The sequence below is a fragment of the Aquarana catesbeiana genome, linkage group LG01 (genome assembly GCF_042186555.1).
Source record: "Aquarana catesbeiana isolate 2022-GZ linkage group LG01, ASM4218655v1, whole genome shotgun sequence".
Lineage (NCBI taxonomy): Eukaryota > Metazoa > Chordata > Amphibia > Anura > Ranidae > Aquarana > Aquarana catesbeiana.
Genome location: NC_133324.1, coordinates 624,965,437 through 624,988,215, shown reverse-complemented (window position 1 = coordinate 624,988,215; position 22,779 = coordinate 624,965,437). Strand labels below are relative to the sequence as shown.

Below are 22,779 nucleotides of genomic sequence, written 5' to 3'. Positions count from 1 at the left end.
GAGGCATTGGACTAGGAGAGGAGTGCAAAGGAGACCCTGGACTAGGGGGGTGGGTGCAGAGGAGGCTATTGACTAGGAAATGGTGGTTGGTGTGGCAAAGGCCCCTGGATGGGGAGGGTACAAGGGAGATACTGGACTAGGTGAGGGGTTGCCTGGAGGTCCCAGATTAGGAGAGGGGGTGTCTGGGGGCCCTGGACTAGGGAAGCAGGTGTCTGGAGGCCTGGACTATGAGAGGGGATCGTGGAGGCCCTCTGGACTAGGAAAGAGGGTGCCTGAAGGACCTTCCAGCTTCAGGGAGAAAGAGCCTGGATCTAAAGCCTGGGCTGAGGAAGAGCTTGCCTGGGCCCTGGAGGGTAAGTTTACAATATAAACAGGAAGATTTATCAATTGTAATGTAATGTAATTAAAAGTAATGTCAAACAGGAGCAGAGAGACAGGTTGTGTGATAGATTTACTAAAGGAGAAGTACAGCCAAAGCCTGTTTGGTTGTACTTCTCTTGTTGATCACAGCAGTGCAGATTGTTTTGCACTCCTGTGATCCATTTTTAGCTGACAGCGGGCTTAAGCCTGCTGTCAGGTGTTGTCACAGAGTCGGTCCAGGCTGGGGAAAGATCGCAACCATATGGTTGGGATCCACTCACGTGCCTGGACCGGCACCCAGCTCAGCCTTACAGCAAGCCTCTGAGAGCCTGAGCTGGCCACTCCCACCCCCTCCACAGCCTAGTGTTTCAGTGAACACCGGGGGGGGGCAAAGCAGGGCCAGAGACTGACAGCCACCAGCTCTCTGCTCAGGAGAACTGAGAACTGAGTGATCGACTGTTTGATTACTCGGTTCTCAGCCTTAGAGCCGGTGGCGGACAGATGCTGCATCTACCTAGGTAAGTATGATTCATAAATAAAATTCCATTACTTCTCTTTTAATTACCCAACAACTCCTCTTTCGTGCTATTCGGTTCACATGACGACAATTAGGCCTCATTCACATGGAGCATATGCGTCCATGCCCAGTGTAATGGCCGTGTACTGCGTGTGGATGTATGGTGTCCTGTGGATCCCTGTGCAGGCAGTCCAGTCAAAGTCAATTGGGACACAGAAGCGGCATGGACATAGTCGAATGTCAAAATTTGACATGCAGACAGGAAGGAATGCATGTATTCAAACGCATGGTGTCTGCGTTCGGATCTGTGCACACACTTCTATAGGTGAAGCTCTCTGGTGGATGCAGATGCAGCAAAAAGTGGCTCAGCATACAGGACCTGTCTCAGCGCCTGTCTGAATGAGCCCTTGGGGGAAATTTATCAAAACTAGAGCAGACAGCATTTGGAACAGCTGTGCATGGCAACCAATCAGCTCATAGCTTTCATTTTTAAAGCTGAACAAGCTGAAGATAGAAGCTGATGGGTTTCCATACTCAGCTGTTTCAGATTCTGATTGTACCAGTTTTGATAAATTCCCCTCACTGTGTTTTACATTTCTTACTCCTGACTACTGCATTCTAAGTTCAGCACATTCTTTGTTAAAGTGGTTGGATGGGAAAACATTCTATACATAAAGCTAAAAAACCTTCTGTGCGCAGCCCCCCCCCTCCAGCCCCACCTCATTCTTACCTAAGCCCCCTCTCGATCCAGCGATGTCCACAAGAGCCTTTGCTGTCTGGGGACTCACACTCCTGATTGGCTTTTGGCAGCAGTGGGAGCCATTGGCTCCCACTGCTGTCAATCACAGCCAGTGAGCCAATCAGAACAGGAAGGGAGTGAAGTCGAGCCATGGAAACACAGAGCTGCAGCTCAGGGGCGTGCCTGCTTGGGTGCCCCCATAGCAAGCTGCTTGCTGTGGGGGCACCCAGAAAGAAGGAGGGGCCAGAAGTGCCGGCGAGGGACCTAAGAAGATGAGGATCCAAGCTGCTCTGTGCAAAACCACTATGCAGAGCAGGGAAGTATAACATGTTTATTATTTAGAAAACAAAAAAAAACAAGACTTTAATATCGCTTTAAGGTTAGCTGTGTGTAGTAAAAAATATGCAATAGAACAGTTTTAGATTATTAAAATGAGCGTACTGAGTTATGTACTGTCTGCTACATAAGCGCTTGTGATGGGCCTTTAAGCTCCTTCCGCTGTTGATGCAATCTGACCACACCCACAGTGTTGGCATGGCGCCGCTATATTTCCACATATCATTTTTCGTTGGGGAGGGTGAAAAAAAATATCACCGGGTGCCAGATGTGCTAACTACACCACTGGGTGGGATGGACTGGTGCAGTGCAGCGATGAATATCACATTTTTCCTTTGGATGGAAGGTTTCTTCAAGAGAAAGGTGGTAGACTTGGGAGATAATATAACTCCAAAGTCAGCCTTAGACATTGGATGATGACAAACTAGTCTTGTCTCGCTTGAGAAACCTCAGTTTGCCATGAAAAAAAGAGGGGCAAACATACATAGTGCGTCAGTGAAATAAATAAAATAATGTTTGGCTATATGTCATGCTAGTATGCTAGTATGCCAATTTTCTAAAGCCATTGCTAATCAAATCTTACTGGACTGAGCTAAGTGCGTCATATGCTTGTACCTGAATTTTAGTTTTTCTTCTCCATAACTTGCAAAGCGAGAGCACAGCCTGTTGGACATCACAGTAAGTAAGTGCAATGGGTGCATTTGAAGTCTCTGGGCATGAAAATATAATCAACTAGTTAAACATAGATAGTTAAAAAAAAAATCTTACAGAAGTATTTAGGTGCCATACTTTTCTGTATTATTTTGCTTAACCACATTAATACCGGGCACTTGCACCCCCTTCCTGCCCAGGCCAATTTTCAGCTTTCAGCACTGTTGCACTTTGAATAACAATTGCACGGTCATGCAACACTGTACCCATATGACATTTCATTTTTTTCACACAAATAGAGCTTCCTTTTGGTGGTATTTAATCACCACGGGGTTTTTTTATTTTTTGCTAAATAAATGCAAAAAAAACCCAACAATTTAGAAAAAAAAACCCCACGTTTTTCTTTGTTTCTGTTTGCAAATTTTGCAAATAAATAACCATTCTTCATAATTTTAGGCCAAAATGTATTCTGCTACATTTCTTTGGTGAAAAAAAAAAACAAATCAGTGTTTATTATGTAGTCTGTAGGAAAGTTATAGAGCCCACAAACTATGGTAGTTATATCTGAAAATTGATCAATCTTGTTGTACTGACAGCCTCATCTCATTTCTTGAGCCTGAAAATGCCAGGGCAGTACAAATATTCCCCCAAATGACCCCTTTTTGGAAAGTAGAGCGAGGTATTTAGTAAGAGGCATGGCGAGTTTTTAGAAGTTTAATTTTTTTTTTTTGGAAAATGAAGAAATGAAAACATTTTTTTTTCACAATTCATTTTTTTTTATACTGTCACCAGTTCAGTACAGTGCCATCATATAACTGGTGTGGCGGGGATCAGGGAGACTGACTGGTGAGTGGTGACAGTATGTAAAAAAAAAAAAAAAATAATAATATATTTTTTTTTATTACTTTTTTTTCTTTTCTTTTTTTTAACACAGTGACCAGAGCACTTACACATTATGATTGCTTATACCAGTGAATTACATATGATGTCCACCCAGAACAACAATTGTCATTGGACAATAGGCTGGATGGAAGGTGGTTAAATTAACCTGTTAAGAAATATTGAGGTGGTCATTGCTAATTTGCTTTTGAAGGTGTAGGTTCCATGGCTGTCACTTATCCTTCCTTCAGTGCTTGGTGAGTTACCCAATTGAAACAAGAACTTTAAAATAAAGACACCATATAGGAGCTAGCCTATTCTAGTTCATTGGAATAGGAATAACAGTGCTGGAGCTAGCAACATTAAAAGCAAGTAATAGGGACATACCCAGGGAGTACAGTGGTACATTAGGTTGGTTGTGAATTTACATTACTGCATGTAACCCCTGTTCTCATTTTCCAGGGAGGGTACATTCATTTAAATTATTATAAATTCACAATAAATCTCCTCTGGATTTCCCCTACATCTTCCTTAGGACACCCAGAGGTGGGGAAGATGCCCATGCCCCTCAACATTGGGACAAGAGTGTTCTGCAAAAGGACATGGACTTTTTCACACACCCCCCCCCCCACTGGAAGGTACCCCCAGTGTAGAAAAGTTTGGTTATGAAACTACATATCACCAGATCGACACGGCACACGTTGCTTTAAATCCATCAATGTAGGATCCTCACATGGACACATTTTTTCAATATATTTTTGCTGCTCCAGCATCACATTCGATTGTATAGGGGTTTGCCATTGCAATGTCAATGCTTGGTGTTTAAATTATATACAATATGCACTTGGTCATCTGCTTGTAGTACGGTAAAGGTTTTTTTAGAAATTGTTTTTTAAAATATATTTGTGCACAATAAAGTGGATTTATACAGTATTTTGGCTATCAGGATTGATGTACACTATATTTTCAAAAATGTTGGGATGCCTACCTCTAAACACACATTCAATTTAATGGCATCCAAGTCTTAGTCTGTAGGGTTCAATATTGAGTTGGCCCATCCTTTGCAGCTATAACAGCTTCAACTCTTCTGGGAAGGCTGTCCACAAGGTTTAGGAGTGTGTCTATGGGAATAGTCCATTCTTCCAGAAGCGCATTTGTGAGGCCAGGCACTGATGTTGGACGAGAAGCTCTAGCTCTCAGTCTACGCTCAAGTTCTGTCAGGGCTGGGCTCAGCCCTTCCTTCTCTGAACTGGCCGCTCAGCTGTCAGCTAATTGCCAGCTCCCATCTCTCTCCACAGTTACTCAGCTGTTGATATCCTGCTCGTCAGTCCTGCCTACTTAAGCCGTCCAGTCCAGAGGAGCTCTGCCTTTGCCTTGGTCAACATCACAAGAAACATCTCCTGTGTTCCTGTTTAAAGACTGGCTTTGCTGACATCCCTTCTGGCTCCGGATCCTGCTTGCTGTTCCACTACTTTGGTCCCTGACTTCTGGCTTGGCTGACTATCCGTTCTGGTTACTGAGCTTTGGCTATGTTTTGATTACGTTTGTTCTACTGTCAGGGCTGGGCTCAGCCCTTCCTTCTCTGAGCTGGCCACTCAACTGTCGGCTAACTGTGGGGAGAGATGGGAGCTGGCAATTAGCCAACAGCTGAGCGGCCAGCTCAGAGAAGGGCTGAGCCCAGCCCTGACAAATTCATCCCGAAGTGTTCTATAGGATTGAGGTCAGTTCTCTGTGCAGGCCAGTCAGGTTCCTCCACCCCAAACTCGCTCATCCATGTCTTTATGGACCTTGCTTTGTGCACTGGTCCAAATCATTTGGTGGACGGGGATTTTAGTGTGGGGTTGTTTTTCAGGGGATGGGCTTGGCCCCTTAGTTCCAGTGAAGGGAACTCTTAAGGCATCAACATCCCAAGACATTTTGGACAATTTCATGCTCCCAACTTTGTGGGAACAGTTTGGGGATGGCCCCTTTCTGTTCCAACATGACTGCCCACCAGTGTATGAAGCAAGGTCCATAAAAACACGGATGAGCGAGTTTGGGGTGGAGGAACTTGACTGGCCTGCACAGAGTCCTGACCTCAACCTGTTAGAACACTTTGCGATGAATTAGAGCAGAGATTGCGAGCCAGGCCTTCTTGTCCAACATCAGCGTCTGACCTCACAAATGTGCTTCTGGAAGAATGGTCAAACATTCCCATAGACACACTTCTAAACCTTGTGGACAGCCTTCCCAGAAGAATTGACGCTGTTAAAGCTGCAAAAGGTGGGCCAACTCAATATTAAACCCTGGGGACTAAGACTGGGATGCCATTAAAGTTCATGTGTGTGTAAAGGCAGGCATCCCAATACTTTTAACAATATAGTGTATATACATACCCGTTCTATGTCTGGTTGAGTTCATAACTAGTATTTTTATATTCTTAGACAATTCATGTAGAAGTGTACCAGACCCATGTGGCCTGGTTTGGTATTGGAAGGGGGTGCCACATGCTTGCTGCCCTCCCTTTCCTGGCCACCCAGGCTATATACCTGAGTAAGCATCTAGTTTAAATATTCATGGAAACTCTATGCCACTTTTTTCATTTTTTTTTTAATAGGGGTGTACATCCACTTTAATTTTTTAACAGTATTGGACTCAGGAGTCAACTTTATACATTCTTTTCACACTATTTCTATATATTAATAAAGGGTTCCAGGAAGTTTCAACCAATCTTTTAATAGGAATGTAGAGATTGCAAACATGCAAAATGTATCACTTGGCAGCAAGTGGTTAATGAGCAATGTCCAAATATATTAGGGACACAGACCACAGGGAAATATTACAAACATGACAAATATGTTCAAAATAGGAAATAGAAAACAAACAAGACAAACCTGTTTGAGAAAACACGGTGCTGATTTTTTGGCTGTACAGCATTCTTGTATCATTTTTAAGTAGTTTTCCGTGGCGTTTTTGACTATTAGAAATGGAGCTTGGGCAAAATTACTGGAGTATTCATAAAGAAATCTGTAAAGCAGACAACGTAATGTTTGAAACAGGCTATTAGAAACTGAATCTACCAGAAATGTTACCGCTATAGAGAAACAATCATTCAGTTATCTTCACAATCCTCTGCTCACGCAATGTCTCTTAATATGCCGTTTATACGGTTACATAAAAGGGATTGGTGTCTGTGCCAGTATCACATAAAGTATACCTTACTTATCTGTTCTTATAAAGTACTTTTACACAAAGTGGTCCTCTCTGTATGAAAAATCTTGGAAACTCTATAATCAAGGCTGTTTTAACATAATTGCACATGTAGGCTAGTGTCTAGGACAGCAAAGTATACAAATCGTAATACTCTTTTTCTTCTTTAGTTTTTCCTTTGTACCACCTCTGGACCTTTGTGATTATATTAACTACTTGCTTACCGGGCCCTTATACCCCCTTCCTGACCAGGCCAATTTTCAGCTTTCAGTGCTGTTACACTTTGCATGACAATTGCAAGATCATGCATCACTGTACCAATATGAAATAAAAATTTTTAAAAATTATATGAATAGAGCTTTCTTTTGGTGGCATTTAGTCATCACTGGGTTTTTTATTTTTTTGCTAAATAAACAAAAAAAGACCGAAAATTTTGAAAAAAAAAAAAAGTTTTTAATAGTATGTTATAAAATTTTGCAAACAGGTATTTTTTCTCCTTTACTGTTCGCTGATGAGGCTGCACTGATGGGCACTGATAAGCTGCACTGATGGGCACTGATAGGCTGAGCTGATGGATACTGATGAGACTGTACTGATGGGCACTGATAAGCTGCACTGATGCACAGTCATAGGCTACACTGATGGCACTGTTGAGGCAGCACTGATGGGCATTGATAGGTGGCACTAAGGCAGCACTGGTGGGCACTGATCAGGAGGCACTGATGGGGCTGCACTGATGGGTACTTATAGGCGGCACTGAAAGGTAGCACTGATAGGGGGCATTGATAGGGGCACTGATAGAGACTGATGGGAACTGATAGGCGGCACTGATGGGCACTGGTAGGCAGCACTGATGGGCAGCACTGATAAGCGGCACTGATGACGAAGCACTGATGGGCATTGATTGACAGCACTGATGGGCACTGATAAGTGGCACTGGTGGATACTGATTAGCAGTACTGATGGGTACTGATAGATGGCACTGGTGGGCACTGATTAGCAGCACTGGTGGGCACTGACTAGCAGCACTACTGACCAATGTCCCTCTAACAGAAGCCGCTTAACAGCTTTCTTCTTTTTTTCTCACGCTGTCAGCGTGAGGGAAAAAAAAGCAGATAACTGGCAGTTGTTTACTTCCGTGATTAGCTGTCATTGGTTTATAGCTAATCACACAGTAAAGGGCCCACTGTGATTGGCCCTTTACCCTGATCTGTGATCAACCATGTCCCAAGGACTCGGCGATCACAGAACGCACCGCTCGTGCACCACAGGGGGTGTGCAGGCAGCGTGAGAACAGGAGGACGAGCATGGATGCCCTCTTGGCATTTTAAGCCTGTGCTGTAGCGGTCTTTTGGCTATAGCGCAGGTGCCAAGTGGGTAAAGCCCAACTTTGAATGAAAGGATTGTTCACTAAGCTTTCCTGACACCATGGAAACATGCTGCCCTTTAGCAGATACACAGAAGTGCCATTATTTGTTAATGATACCCTCATGGATTGATGAGATGTGCATATTCACATGCACCAAAATTCAGGGTGCTGTAGCACCATATTCTTTTGAAGAAGGGTTCCACCTCCAATTTGCTTACCTTTGCAGAACAGGCTGATGTTAGGCCGTAGTATAGTTGCTAATAAAGTGCAGGCGGTGTACACAGTATCTAATACAGTATGTACAGTTTCTGCTACACTTCTGGTGGTGTACACAGTACAAAATAAAGTGCAGCCATAGTACAGTTGCTAATACCATGCAGGCGGTACACAGTATCTAATACATTGTGTACAGTTTCTACTACACTTCTGGTGGTGTACACAGTACAAAATACAGTGCAGCCATAGTACAGTTGCTAATACTGTGCAGGCGGTGTACACTGTATCTAATAAAGTGTGTACAGTTTCTAATACACTTCTGTTGGTGTACACAGTACACAATACAGTGTAGTGTGGTGTTGCAAAACAAAATATACATCATGTCCGGAAGGCCACCAAGGAGAGGCAGATGCTCACAGGCCACTAAAAGAGGACAAGCAGCCTCTGTGTCTACAGTCAACAATGCTGGTCGTGGACATGGTGCATCCTCTGCAGGTGGCCGTGGGGCACGCTTGTCCTTTTTTTCTGCTGCCAGCTGTGTTTTTGAGCCAGTTTTTGAACATGCAGAAGAGGTGGTGGAGTAAATAACAAAGCTGTCCTCATCCTCTGTCACCCAGGCTCAGAGTAGTTTGCCTTCCAACGCAGCTGCCAAAGCGGCCTATTCCACTGGCTCCTTGTCCACAATCACTCCTTCCATAGCCCCACCATCATGCACGGAGGAGTCCCCAGAATTATTCGACCACAGTGTCGGGTACATGCTACTCGAGGATGCGCAGCGATTTGAATGCTCCGATGTTGGTTCCCAGGTTGAAGAAGGGAGTAACGTGAGCCTAGAGAGAGGGGGTGCCCAAGAAGGGCAAGAAACTGGCAGTCATGTTCCCCCAGCTGCAGCATACTGCCAAGTTTGCTCCAGTGAGGGAGGGAGGGGATGATGAGGTCACTGACTGTACTTGGGTGCCTGAGAGAAGAGAGGAGGAGGAGGAGGCACAACTCCAACGAGGCAGGATGTTCTCTAGGGGGCAGCTTAAGGACAGCCACCCTATTGCATCACACTGCAGAGTTCCGCAGGTGCAGGGCACTGCTGACTACCCGCTGACTTTTAAAAGTTCCTTGGTGTTGGTCTTTTTCGACACGTGTGCATCAGATCGCACCATTGCTGTTTACAACCCATGCCTGAAGCGGATCAAGCGTGGACAGAACAACAGCTGCTTGGGCACCACATGCTTGACCAGAAATATGACAACCTCCCATGCAGTCCGTTGGCAACAGCACTTGAAAGACCCACATCAAAGAAAAAGGCGGACTTCTCCTTGCTCCTCATCTGGCATCTCCAACCCTACTATACCTCCAGTCCTCTCAAAAACCTGCACTGAGAGGAATGAAGGTATAGCAGTAGGTGTCCCAAGTACTTGCAGCCAATCTTCTAGCAGTACACCACCATCTGATTTTAGCATGCACATTTTCCTACCCCAGTTGCTGAACCGTAAAAAGAAATTTGGTCCCAGCCATCCACACTAGTGGTGATACTACCACAGCTCTCTCCTCCACCCTCACCTCTTCTTCTTGCTCTATGGCTTCTTCTGCAGATTTGTCCTCTGAACCGGTGGTGCTCCGTAAGCGTTCAAGGGGCAACGCAAGCAGTCAGCCAAAAAGATGCCCTGCAATGCTTGAGTTGGTCTGCTTAGGGGACAGGAGCCACACTGGGGCAGAGATTCTGTCAGCTCTGCAGGGGCAGGCTCAGAGGTGGTTGATGTCACGCCAGCTTCAGCCTGGAATGGTTGTATGCGACAATGGCACCAATCTTCTCTCCTCCCTCCGATTGGGACACTTGACCCATGTTCCATGTTTGGCTCATGTCCTGAATTTGGTGGTGCAGCGGTTCTTGAGCAGGTACCCAGGCTTACAGGATCTCCTGAGGCAGGCCAGAAAAGTCTGTGGTCAATTCGGCCGGTCATACAATGCCAGTGCTCGGCTGGCTGACATTCAACATTCAAAGGGAATGCAAACTGTCCACCAAGCGCCTCATTTGTGACATGCGCACCAGGTGGAACTCAAGGTTGGCAATGCTGCAGTGGCTGCACACACAGCAGAGGGCCATCAATGAGTACCTGTGCAAGTATGGCACCAGGACAGGATCAGGGGAGTTTGGCTTCTTTTCACCATGCCAGTGGTTACTGATCATGGATGCATGCACTGTCCTGTCACCATTTGAGGAGGCCACAAGGATGGTGAGCAACGACAATGCATTCATCAGTGACACTGTCCTTCTAATCTTCCTGTTGGAGCACACGCTTCATGGAATCCTGGACAGGGCACTTTAGGCAGAACAGTGGGAGAAGGAGGAGGACTTCCTTAACTCTCAAGGCCCCCTTTATCCAGATAGCATTCCTGCAGTCCTGCCAAACACACAGGAAGAAGAGGAGGAGGAGGATTATGTCAGCATGGATGTAGAGGATAACACTCAGCAGCAGTCTTCAAGGGATGGTTTTCAGTCCTTAGTGACCCAGAGGACTCTGTATCTAACGCCTCTGCAAACTTACGCAGCATGGCCTCCCTGATTCTGCAAAACCTGCGAAAGTACCCTAGGATTCATGGTATCAAGGAGAGGGGTCATTACTGGCTTGCAACCCTTCTTGATCCACGTTACAAGGGTAAGGTTGCAGAACTCATCCTACCTTCGCAGAGGAAGCAGAGGATGAAACATCTTCAGGAGGCCTTGAAGAAAGATTTGTGCAATGCATTTCCAGACCCTGGGAGGTTACAATTTCCTGGTGCTGGACAACGTGTTGCTGAGGCTTTGTTCAGTCAGAGGAAGAGCGGTGGAGAAGGTGGCCGGCTGACCGACGTCTTTAAACAATTTTTCAGTCCTCAGCGCCATGGTCTGACCGGTTCAAGCAACCATCGCCAGCGTCTGCATTACATGGTGCAGGAATATCTAGGGGCAAGTACAGACTTGGAGACCTTTCCAACAGAGCATCCACTGGGTTACTGGGTCTTGAGGATGGACCACTGGCCAGAACTTGCTCAATATGCAATTGAGCTACTGGCCTGTCCTGCATCCAGCGTGCTTTCTGAATGCACATTCAGTGCTGCTGGAGGGTTTGTAACGGATCAAAGAGTGTCCACAGACTCCGTTGATAGGCTCACATTCATAAAAATGAATTGGTCTTAGATCAGCTGCTATCAAGCACCTGATGCTGATGTAACTGATTGAATTTGCTATGGATGTGGGATCCCTTGAAGACTGCCTATGCTGACTATCCTATTCCTCCTCAATGTTGATGATGCTAGCTTCCAACAATATTTTTGGTTTAAGGCCACCACCACCACCCAAGGCCCAATTTTTCTGCCCCTGTTTAACAGGGGCATGTCATTAAAATTTTTGATATAATATTTCAATGCAGGGCCCATTCCTGCGCCCAACAAAAGTATCTGTGAGGGGTTACAGTGTTTTGGCACCATCACCCAAGGCCCAATTTTTCTGCTCATGTTTAACAGGGGCATGTAATTACAATTCTTGATATAATATTTCAACGCAGGGCCCATTCCTGCACCCAACAAGAGTAACTGTGAGGGCTTACAGTGTTGTGGCGCTGCCACCACCAACGGCCCAAAGGACAATACATTACAGCCACGAGTAGTTTTAAATTACATTTTTTCCTTTAGAAATTTCATTTTTCTGTGGTATTGTTCTAAACACGGGAAAAATGCACTACTTTACCGGCATACTAAGGACACCCCCCAGGCATGATATTTAAAGAAATATTTCATTTTTATTGTTTCACTTTAAGCATTATTAAAATTACTGCTCCTGAAAAAACGGCTGTTTTTAAAACTTTTTTTGCATTGATACATGTCCCCTGACACTTTTTATGGCAATAACTTGCATATAAGCTTTTAAAATTAGCACTTTTGATTTTTCATGTTCGTGTTCCATAGACTTTAATGGTGTTTGCGTGTTCGAAAAAAATTTTTGCCTGTTCGCATGTTCTGTTGCGAACCGAACCGGGGGGGGGGGGGGGGGGGGTGTTCGACTAATCTAATGCTCCTGTAAGCAAGCATATAACTCAAATTGTTCAAAGGCTGCAATTACTCATTGCGGAGGGGTGAGCAGCACACAGAAGGTTTTTTACCTTAATACCTAGTAGAAAGCATTATGGTAAAAAAAATCTTTACAACCACTTTAACCCAAAGAAGTAAATGAAAGCTTTAACTCATGCAATAGATATCATTGCTATTAAGTGGGTGCTAACAACAATTAACTGTGTCTGCAAGAAGTAGTTCTTGCCCTAAAGTGGGCTCATATTAATTTTCTGATGAGCTTAGTTTATATAATTGTGGACTTTTGTAATAAATAAATAAATAAAGTAACTGAGGCTATTTAATAAAAAAAGTGAGCAAATCTTGAACATCTCAGCATGTTTTCTGGAAACACAGTTCAAATAGGGAAACTAAAAAAGTTTTTTGAACTGCATGATCATCATTTGTCAAAGATATGGATATGGATAGATATGGTATTTTTATACGTACTTAATAGAAAATAACTGAGGATTAGTCTTAAAGGCAGTACACAGTTCTTCATTTGATGGTTCCAAATAAGTTGGGAATTCCTTTGGAGGTTGCTTTAAATCAGCTAAACACAATTTTCGTTCAAGACCCTTTTGAACACAACAACTAGTGACTCCAGGATGTTTTGGAAATGGAGACTTTGGATCACAGGATTTTTCTGACAGAGCTGATGCCTAAAAGTAAAAGATATAAAAAATATGTTTATATTTACCTCAAAAAAACAATGTATTCTGCACACCTATAACTTTGTGAGACGTACATTTATTAAAAAAAAGAAAAAACTAGAAACAACAGTTTAAATTATCTTGCAACTTGCAAATGAAAATTCTGTTCTGTTATTGAGGACCATCTAAAAGAAATGTATTAGCTTTAAAGATAGGAAGATTTAAAAACGGTTTCAAATTTCATAGAAACTGCCCTCCTAAAACTAACAAACGATCTACTAATGGCCAAAACCAATGAACACTATTTTCTACTCCTACTCCTGGACCTTTCTGCTGCCTTTGATATGGTTGACCACCCCCTCCTCAAAAAACTCCACGTCTTTGGTCTCTGTGACTGTATTCTTTCCTGGTTCTCTTCCTACTTATCCCACCGCACCTTTAGTGATACTTACAATTCTACTTCCTCCTCTCCTTTTCTTTTCTCTGTCCCCCGAGGTTCTATTCCTGGACCTCTCCTATTCACGATCTACACTTCCTCCCTGGGTTAGCTGATAGCCCCTTCCCCTAATCTCTCGGTCAAGATCGATGGCACAACTATCAGCCCATTCCCGCATGCCAAGGTTCTAGGTGTAATCCTGGCCTCTGAACTATCCTTTTAGCCACACATCCAATCACTGTCCAAATTTTGGCGCCTCAACCTCCGCAACATCTCAAAAGTACATCTCTTTCTAACCAACAACACCACAAAGCTCCTAATTCACTCCCTGGTAATCTCCCATCTCGACTACTGCAACTCCCTTCTCGATGGCTTACCTTTACATAGGCTATCCCGCCTTCAGTCCATTATGAATGCTGCTGCCAGGTTCATCCACTTTACCAACTGCTCAGTTTCTGCTACTCCTTTGTGTCAATCCCTCCATTGGCTCCCTCTCCCCCAACAAATGACTTTCAAAATACTAACAAGAACTTACAAAGCCACCCACAACTCCCAGCTACATCACTAACTTAGTCTCAAAATACCAACCTAATCATTCTCTTCGTTCCTCCAAAAATTCTATCTCCCTTGTCATCTCCTCCCATTCTCGCCTCCAGGATTTTTCCAGAGCCTCTCCCATCCTATGGAACTCCCTATCCCAATCTGTCCTATTATCTCCTACTCAGTTTGCTTTTGGACAATCCCTGAAAACCCATCTCTTTGGAGAAGCCTATCCAGCCAATTGTACTTTCATTTTTTCCATTAGCTCCTCCCCCACAGCTATTACCTTTTGTATCACTTGACCCTCCCTCCTAGATTGCAAGCTCTAATGAGCAGGGCCCTCTGATTCCTCCTGTATTGAATTGTATTGTAACTGTATTGTCTGCCCTCATTTTGTAAAGTGCTTTGAAAACTGTTGGCGCTATATAAATCCTGTATAATAATAATAATATTACATTTTTATTTAAAAGTAATATTTTAACAATGTAGTAAAAAAGTAAGAGTATGACAAAAAAAGGACATTTAAGGATTATTATGACTACTCCATTTTCCAACTGTTTATGATGTATGCCAATGACACATTAATGTTCATAAGGTATATTATATTATCCACAGTTCATCTCTAAACAGGGAGATTACCAAAAACTACTAGTTAATGACAGCTCGTGCATTCAGAGTTAGGGTAAAGGGGTATGCTAGCACTGTCAGTCCACCACTCCAAACTAATAGAGGAAGGGGACAAACTTGGAGCTCCCACCACATGCTAAATTGCACCTGATATCCATTTGACAAAGTAATGCCATGTTCCGACGGAAAATGTGTGATAAGACCTTGTTGTCGGAAATTCCGACTGTGTGTGGGCTCCATCACACATTTTCCATCGGAATTTCCGACACACAAAGTTTGAGAGCTTGCTATAAAATTTTCCGACAACAAAATCCGTTATCGGAAATTCCAATCGTGTGTACACAAATCCGACGCACATAGTGTCATGCATGCGCAGAATAAATTAAGAGACTAAAGCTATTGGCTACTGCCCCGCTTATAGTCCAGACGTACGTGTTTTACGTCACTGCGTTTAGAACGATCGGATTTTCCAACAACTTTGTGTGACCGTGTGTATGCAAGACAAGTTTGAGCCAACATCCGTCGGAAAAAATTCATGGATTTTGTTGTCGGAATGTCCGATCAATGTCCGACCGTGTGTACAGGGCAATAGAATGCTCAAATCCATCCAACTATGGGGGTACAGACCTGATTTAATTTTTTTAATTTTTAAGAAAGTTAAAACAAAAATACTATAGGTTTCATGATGAATAACGTCATGCTTTTTGTAATCTGCTCTGCTAATTTGCTTCATCTTAGTCAAATTTTAAACTAAGTGGATTGATTGTTTTGTATTTAATTTAGGTATCTGTTGAAAACATCAGTATATTGTTAGGCACAGATGCTAGAAATTTACCTCATTATCATAACAGTCAGCAGCAGCTCCTTCAACACAGCATTTTTCTGTCAGCGAGACTATAGCCTTCACTATATTGTTTATTTCCTCAAATGTAGCATTGGAATACTTCCTGCTGTTCATAATGACAGTTCTAAAGAAATACATTTTATCAGTAGATTTATTATTAGAAGAAAAATAATCAAAATATATGCTGTACCTAAAGAATAAGGCAATACTAATATGCATAATTACAGGAATTATATGCAGATATTTCAGAACTGTGTGCAGATTTCAGCGTTCGGTTTCAAGAGCCAATATATGCAATGACATACCCCCTAGACTCACAGTCAGCCTATGCAGACAGTAAAAACACTTGTCTAGTCTAGATAACTACAGCACCTTGCACTGTGCATGTGAGTTAAACACCAGTTTGATTTGTCCAGGATTTGTTTGTGTGAATGGGAAATTTTAAAGGATGGCAGATACCAGCATTCTCTGTTATGTTGCAAGGTCAGAGCTGACTCATGTTTATTGTCATGTTTCTTTCACAGAGCTGACTCATGTTTATTGTCATGTTTCTTTCACAGGATTGTGACAAATTATTCTCTCATATCTAATTTATTTTTCATTGTGTTTTTTCCAGAGAAATGAACCTCAGTTCAGCTTGTTCATGGTTGTTTGGGAGGCTGACCCTTGGGATTTAAAAGCGCAGTGGATCTACCCAACTGTTGGAATCATCCTATTGTCCTTGGCAGTAATCTGGGACACTCCCTCTCCAGTTTCATTGTCATGTTCTTCCTGGACACAATCAAACATGCTGTTGAGTATCCTTGTATTCAGTTTTTTGCTCCCATTTACTTGATAGTGGTTGGGGCATACTCTAAAATGGGAACCCCTTCCATTCTTTTCTTTAAACTCTTTTTATTAAAGAAGAATAGTACAATAAACATATCTCTCAACATGAGCAAATTGAAATACGGTATTTGATTCACAAACATGGAAGCAAGTACATACGTGTATGTACAGTATCTCACAAAAATGAATACATCCTCACATTTTTGTAAATATTTTATTATATCTTTTCATGTGACAACACTGAAGAAATTACACTTTGCTACAATGTAAAGTAGTGAGTGTACAGCTTGTATAACAGTGTAAATTTTCTGTCCCTTCAAAATAACTCAACACACAGCCATTAATGTCTAAACTGCTGGCAATAAAAGTGAGTATACCCCTAAGTGAAAATGTCCAAATTGGGCCCAATTAGCCATTTTCCCTCCCCGGTGTCATGTGACTCGTTAGTGTTATAAGGTCTCAGGTGTGAATGGGGAGCAGGTGTGTTTATTGCTCCCACTCTCTCATACTGGTCACTGGAAGTTCAACATGGCACCTCATGGCAAAGAACTCTCTGAGGATCTGAAAAAAAGAATTGTTGCTCTGCATAAAGTTGGCCTAGGCTATAAGAAAATTGCCAAGACCCTGAACCCGAGCTGTAGCATGATGGCCAAGACCATACAGCTCTTTAACAGGACAGGTTCCACTCAGAACAGGCCTCGTCATGGTTGACCAACAAAGTTGAGTGCAGGTGCTTAGCGTCATATCCAGAGGTTGTCTTTGGGAAATAGACATATGAGTGCTGAAGGCATTGCTGCAGAGGTTGAAGGGGTGTGGGAGTCAGCCTGTCAGTGCTCAAACCATACACCGCACACTGCATCAAATTGGTCTGCATGGCTGTTGTCCCAGAAGGAAGCCTCTTCTAAAGATAATGTACAAGAAAGCCCGCAAACAGTTTGCAGAAGACAAGCAGACTAAGGACATGGATTATTGTAACCATGTCCTGTGGTCTGATGAGACCAAGATAAACTTATTTGGTTCAGATGGTTTCAAGTGTGTGTGGCAGCAACCAGGTGAGGAGTACAAAAACAAGTGTGTCTTGCCTACAATCAAGCATGGTGGTGGGAGTGTCATGGTCTGGGGCTGCATGAGTGCTGCCGACACTGGGGAGCTACAGTTCATTAAGCCCCCATTCACACCTATGCGAATTAGATGCGGCTCACCGCATCCAATCCGCAGGACATTTTAAAATCCATTCATATGAATGCATCTGGTTCACATATGTGCGTTGCATTCGCACTGCACATTGTACAAAAAATGTGTGCATTTTCTAGGCATTGCGGTGCGAATTACAAGCCCATTATCTTCTATGGGAAGGCATCTGATTTGCAGATGCATTGCGTTCTGAACATGGATTTTCTCCTTCTCCTCACTACACCTCCCCCTCCCTGCTCACTGATCCACAGCTAAAATGCAGAGGAACCTCTGAACAATTGATTTTTATCTTCCCAGTGAAGCCTGAGCTTCAATTCGTCAGACAGTATAGGGCGCATCAATAGTGCAATATAATTAATTGTGAACCTGTTCATTTTATCATATATTAAAGTGCTCCAGTGCATAAGCAATAAATATCCTGTGTTAACAATAAAGTGAAAATAGTACAACAAATCAAATGTCCTCAAAATAATTATGAAGAAAACACACACAATCTTCTTAGTAGATCCAATCACCACATAATAATTTGCACATGCTTTCTTATTCGTGCTTCACCCGAAGTGGTATATAAAAGCGCTCACCAGACAGTAGTGGCCACAGAGTGACCCTCAGGCATGGAAAACTAAATATCATCAAAGGTAACTTTCCAGATATCCTGGCAGAAGGACTCCAATCACCAGTCAGCAAGAATGTATTGTAAATAATTTCTATATCTGAGCCTCGGTGCATCAATGCATCAACCAAATCTGCAACGAGTGGCTCCCCATGAAAGCCACAAAAGCTTGAATAGTGTAAAAATGTCTTTATTCCAATTAAAACTAAGCATCCAAACACATGTGCAGGTACAGGACGAAAACCAGACTGAGCTACAGCTGAGGAGGAGAAGCAGAGACCGAGCGGTACCTTGTATTCTGCGGGTACTTTGAATAGCGCCTCGACATGCGTTCCAGCTGATCCAGGAACGGAGGACTCGTAAGTGTGTATCAAGCCTCCCTTTCAATACATTTCATGCTGTGCGCGCGTCTTCAGGAAATGGGCTCAGCGCCATTTTGCTGGAGCCTAAATAGTATTGCCTTTAATGTGATTGGTCAGAAAAACAAACAGCTGCCTAAGGGGAGAAACGTAGATAATTTGCAGATAATTTGCAGAGGAAAAAAAGAAAGAAACCTCCGCTAACCTCCTTAGCTGCAACCTTATATGTTTGTGTGTATTTTTATTTAGTATACATAAATATATATATTTTTGTTTCATATAATTATGTATATATTCTTGGGGATTTATTAAATATTATTTCTTATGTACCGTATATATATATGTATATGGTCTACCAATGGCCTGTGTATGTGTAGTATATTGTGATATATATATATGGGACATGGTAACCGGTTGTATTTCCATAGTGCCTTTTTAATGCATATGGATATTGGTTTTATGTTATGCGATTTAGCAGGAAAAATGCAGGGGCAAATATATATATATATATATATATATATATATATATATATATATATATATATATATAGTTTATTTTCCACCGATGTCGAACATCAGTTATATGGAAATGCTTGTATGTATATGCCCTTTCTATTGGTTTATACTTATTACCATTCACTTTTATGAACTAATATGATGCTTTGTAAGGTTGCAGCTAAGGAGGTTAGCGGAGGTTTCTTTCTTTTTTTCCTCTGCAAATTATCTACGTTTCTTTACAGAAACGTTTTTTCCCCTTAGGCAGCTGTTTGTTTTTCTGACCAATCACATTAAAGGCAATACTATTTAGGCTCCAGTAAAATGGCGCTGAGCCCATTTCCTGAAGACGCGCGCACAGCGTGAAATATATTTTGAACGGGAGGCTCGATACACACTTACAAGTCCTCCGTTCCTGGATCAGCTGGAACGCATGCCGAGACGCTATTCAAAGTACCCACAGAATACAAGGTACCGCTCGGTCTCTGCTTCTCCTCCTCAGCTGTAGCTCAGTCTGGTTTTCGTCCTGTACCTGCACATGTGTTTGGATGCTTAGTTTTAATTGGAATAAAGACGTTTTTACACTATCCAAGCTTTTGTGGCTTTCATAGGGAGCCACTCGTTGCAGATTTGGTTGATGCATTGATGCACCGAGGCTCAGATATAAAAGTTATTTACAATACATTCTTGGTGATTGGAGTCCTTCTGCCAGGATATCCGAAAAGTTACCTTTGATGATATTTAGTTTTCCATGCCTGAGGGTCACTCTGTGGCCACTACTGTCTGTTGAGCGCTTTGATATACCACTTCGGGTGAAGCACGAATAAGAAAGCATGTGCACTTTATTATGTGGTGATTGGATCTACTAAGAAGATTGTGTGTGTTTTCTCCATAATTATTTTGAGGACATTTGATTTGTTGCACTATATTCACTTTATTGTTAACACAGGATATTTATTGGTTATGTACTGGAGCACTTTAATATATGATAAAATTAACAGGTTCACAATTAATTATATTGCACTTTTGATGTGCCCTATACTGTCTGTATAATTGTTTATTAGTAATTTACTAATTCAGGAGCAGCATCAGGTTGGTAGAGTGCACGGTTATTTTTGGCGCCGTGCCCATTAATTATTCACTTGATCTGAGCTTCAATTCGCACCGCACATGTGTGAACCCAGGCTGAGGGAACCATGAATGCCAACATGTACCGTGACATACCGAAGCAGAGCATAATCCCCTCCCTTTGGAGACTGGGTCGAAGGGCAGTATTTTAACATGGTAATGACCCCAAACACACCTCCAAGACGACCACTGCCTTGCTAAAGAAGCTGAGGGTAAAGGTGATGGACTGGCCAACCATGTCTCCAGACCATCTGTGGGGCATCCTCAAATGGAAGGTGGAGGAGCGCAAGGTCTCTAACATCCACCAGCTCCGTGATGTCATCATGGAGGAGTGGAAGAGAACTCTAGTGGCAACCTGTGAAGCTCTGGTGAATTCCATGCCCAAGAGGGTTAAGGCAGTGCTGGATAATAGTGGTCACACAAAATATTGACACTTTGGGTCCAATTTGGACATTTTCACTTAGGGGTGTACTCACTTTTGTTGCCAGCGGTTTAGACATTATTGGCTGTGTGTTGAGTTATTTTGAGGGGACAGCAAATAATCAAATATTTACAAAAATGTGAGGGTGTGCTCACTTTTGTGAGATATTGTATATAACTCATCCCTTCTTTAACATAGTGGTCTTCTAACAATGTGACAGGGTCTGTTTGTTTTGCCGAGACATACATTTCCCACGATAACCCAACTGAGGTTGGGTTTTTTGGCACAAGGAGCATTTTAAGGAACTTTTCAATGTCTGTGCACCTTGTGAGCTTCCAAAATATCTCTGCCTAGTAGCAGCAAGTGGCTACATCTCTGTTGATGGGTAAAATTTCAATAGTGTTTTGTTTCAGATGTGAGTGGTAATGTGCAGCTTTAGGTGTGTGAATCTCTTTTCTGTCATTAGACAGCTGGATTAGACTTGGGAAAGCTATTTTATCCCTTTTATAGGTTGGTGGACTCACCCAGGATAGAGGCTTTTGGAGGGTACTGAATGTTGGTCTCTTGCCTACTGATTATGGGCCCTGTATTTTGGAGGAATGGTGCTCTTTCAGAGGTGTATGCCTAGGGACCCTTGAGGTGGCATTACTTTGGATTCAGGTCCATGTCCCCCCAAGACACACAGACTCTGGGAACCCTGTATATGCCATATTAGAAATAGTAAATAAGTCTAGTGTGGCTTCTAATGCCCCGTACACACGGTCGGACTTTGTTCGGACATTCCGACAACAAAATCCTAGGATTTTTTCCAACGGATGTTGGCTCAAACTTGTCTTGCATACACACGGTCACACAAAGTTATCGGAAAATCCGATCGTTCTAAACGCGGTGGCGTAAAACACGTACGTCGGGACTATAAACGGGGCAGTGGCCAATAGCTTTCATCTCTTTATTTATTCTGAGCATGCGTGGCACTTTGTCCATCGGATTTGTGTACACACGATCGGAATTTCCGACAACGGATTTTGTTGTCGGAAAATTTTATCTCCTGCTCTCCAACTTTGTGTGTCGGAAAATCCAATGGAAAATGTCCGATTGAGCCCACACACGGTCGGAATTTCCGACAACACGCTCCGATCGGACATTTTCCATCGGAAAATCCGACCGTGTGTACGGGGCATTAGAGTCTTTCACCCATTGTTGTTTGTGCTAATTAACTCTGCTATTGTGTGAAGGAGTTCTGTGTTGATATTTATGATAATGTGTATTGTATAAGGATGAGCCAAACACCCCCTCGGTTCAGTTCGCACTTGCGAACAAAAAATTTGGATAAACACCATTAAAGTCTATGGGACTGAAAAATCAAAAGTGCTCATTTTAAAGGCTTATATGCAAGTAATTATCATAAAAAGTGTTTGGGGACCCAGGTCCTGCCCCAGGGGACATGTATCAATGCAAAAAAAAGTTTTAAAAATGGCCATTTTTTCGGGAGCAGTGATTTTAATAATGCTTACAGTGAAACAATAAAAATGAAATATTCCATTAAATATCGTGCCTGGGGGCTGTCTATAGTATGCTTGTAAAGTGGTGCAGTTTTCCCGTGTTTAGAACAGCAAAATTAAATTTCTAAAAGGAAAAAAAGTAATTTGAAACTGATCTCGGCTATAATGAATTGTCGGGTCTCGGCAATATAGATAAAACTCATTGAAAAAAAAAAACGGCATAGGTCCCCCCAGTCCATTACCAGGCCCTTTGGGTCTGGTATGAATTTTGGGGGAACCCCAAACCAAAAATGTAAAAAAAAATTGCGTAGGGGTCCCCCCAAAATCCATACCAGGCCCTTCAGTTGCTAATACAGTGCAGGTGGTGTACACAGTATCTAATACAGTGTGTAGCGTTTATACTACACTTCTGGTGGTGTACACAGTACACAATACAGTGCAGCCTTAGTAAAGTTGCTAATACAGTGCAGGCGGTGTACACAGTATCTAATACAGTGTGTACATTTTCTACTACACTTCTGGTGGTGTACACAGTACAAAATACAGTGCAGCTGTAGTACAGTTGTTAATACAGTGCAGGCGGTGTACACGGAATCTAATACAGTCTGTACAGCTTCTATTACACTTCTGGTGGTGTACACAGTACACAATACAGTGCAGCCGTAGTACAGCTGCTAATACAGTGCAGGTGGTGTACACAGTATCTAATACACTGTGTATAGTTTATACTACACTTCTGGTGGTGTACACAGTACACAATACACAGTGCAGCCATAGTACAGCTGCTAATACAGTGCAGGCGG

At 42.7% G+C, this 22,779-nt stretch overlaps 1 protein-coding gene across 3 annotated transcripts in view; it reads right to left on the bottom strand.

Annotated features, from left to right (window-relative positions):
* The window catches only part of GC (GC vitamin D binding protein), a 232,957-nt gene that overhangs the window by 97,103 nt on the left and 113,075 nt on the right, over nucleotides 1–22,779 (bottom strand). For all 3 annotated transcript variants that reach the window (XM_073600580.1, XM_073600589.1, XM_073600598.1), the window contains 4 exons: nucleotides 15,428–15,560; nucleotides 12,787–12,998; nucleotides 6,356–6,488; nucleotides 2,568–2,662 (listed from right to left, as the gene is read on the bottom strand). In XM_073600580.1, coding sequence (XP_073456681.1) covers nucleotides 2,568–2,662; nucleotides 6,356–6,488; nucleotides 12,787–12,998; nucleotides 15,428–15,560 — 573 coding nt within the window. The remainder of the gene's footprint in view (nucleotides 1–2,567; nucleotides 2,663–6,355; nucleotides 6,489–12,786; nucleotides 12,999–15,427; nucleotides 15,561–22,779) is intronic.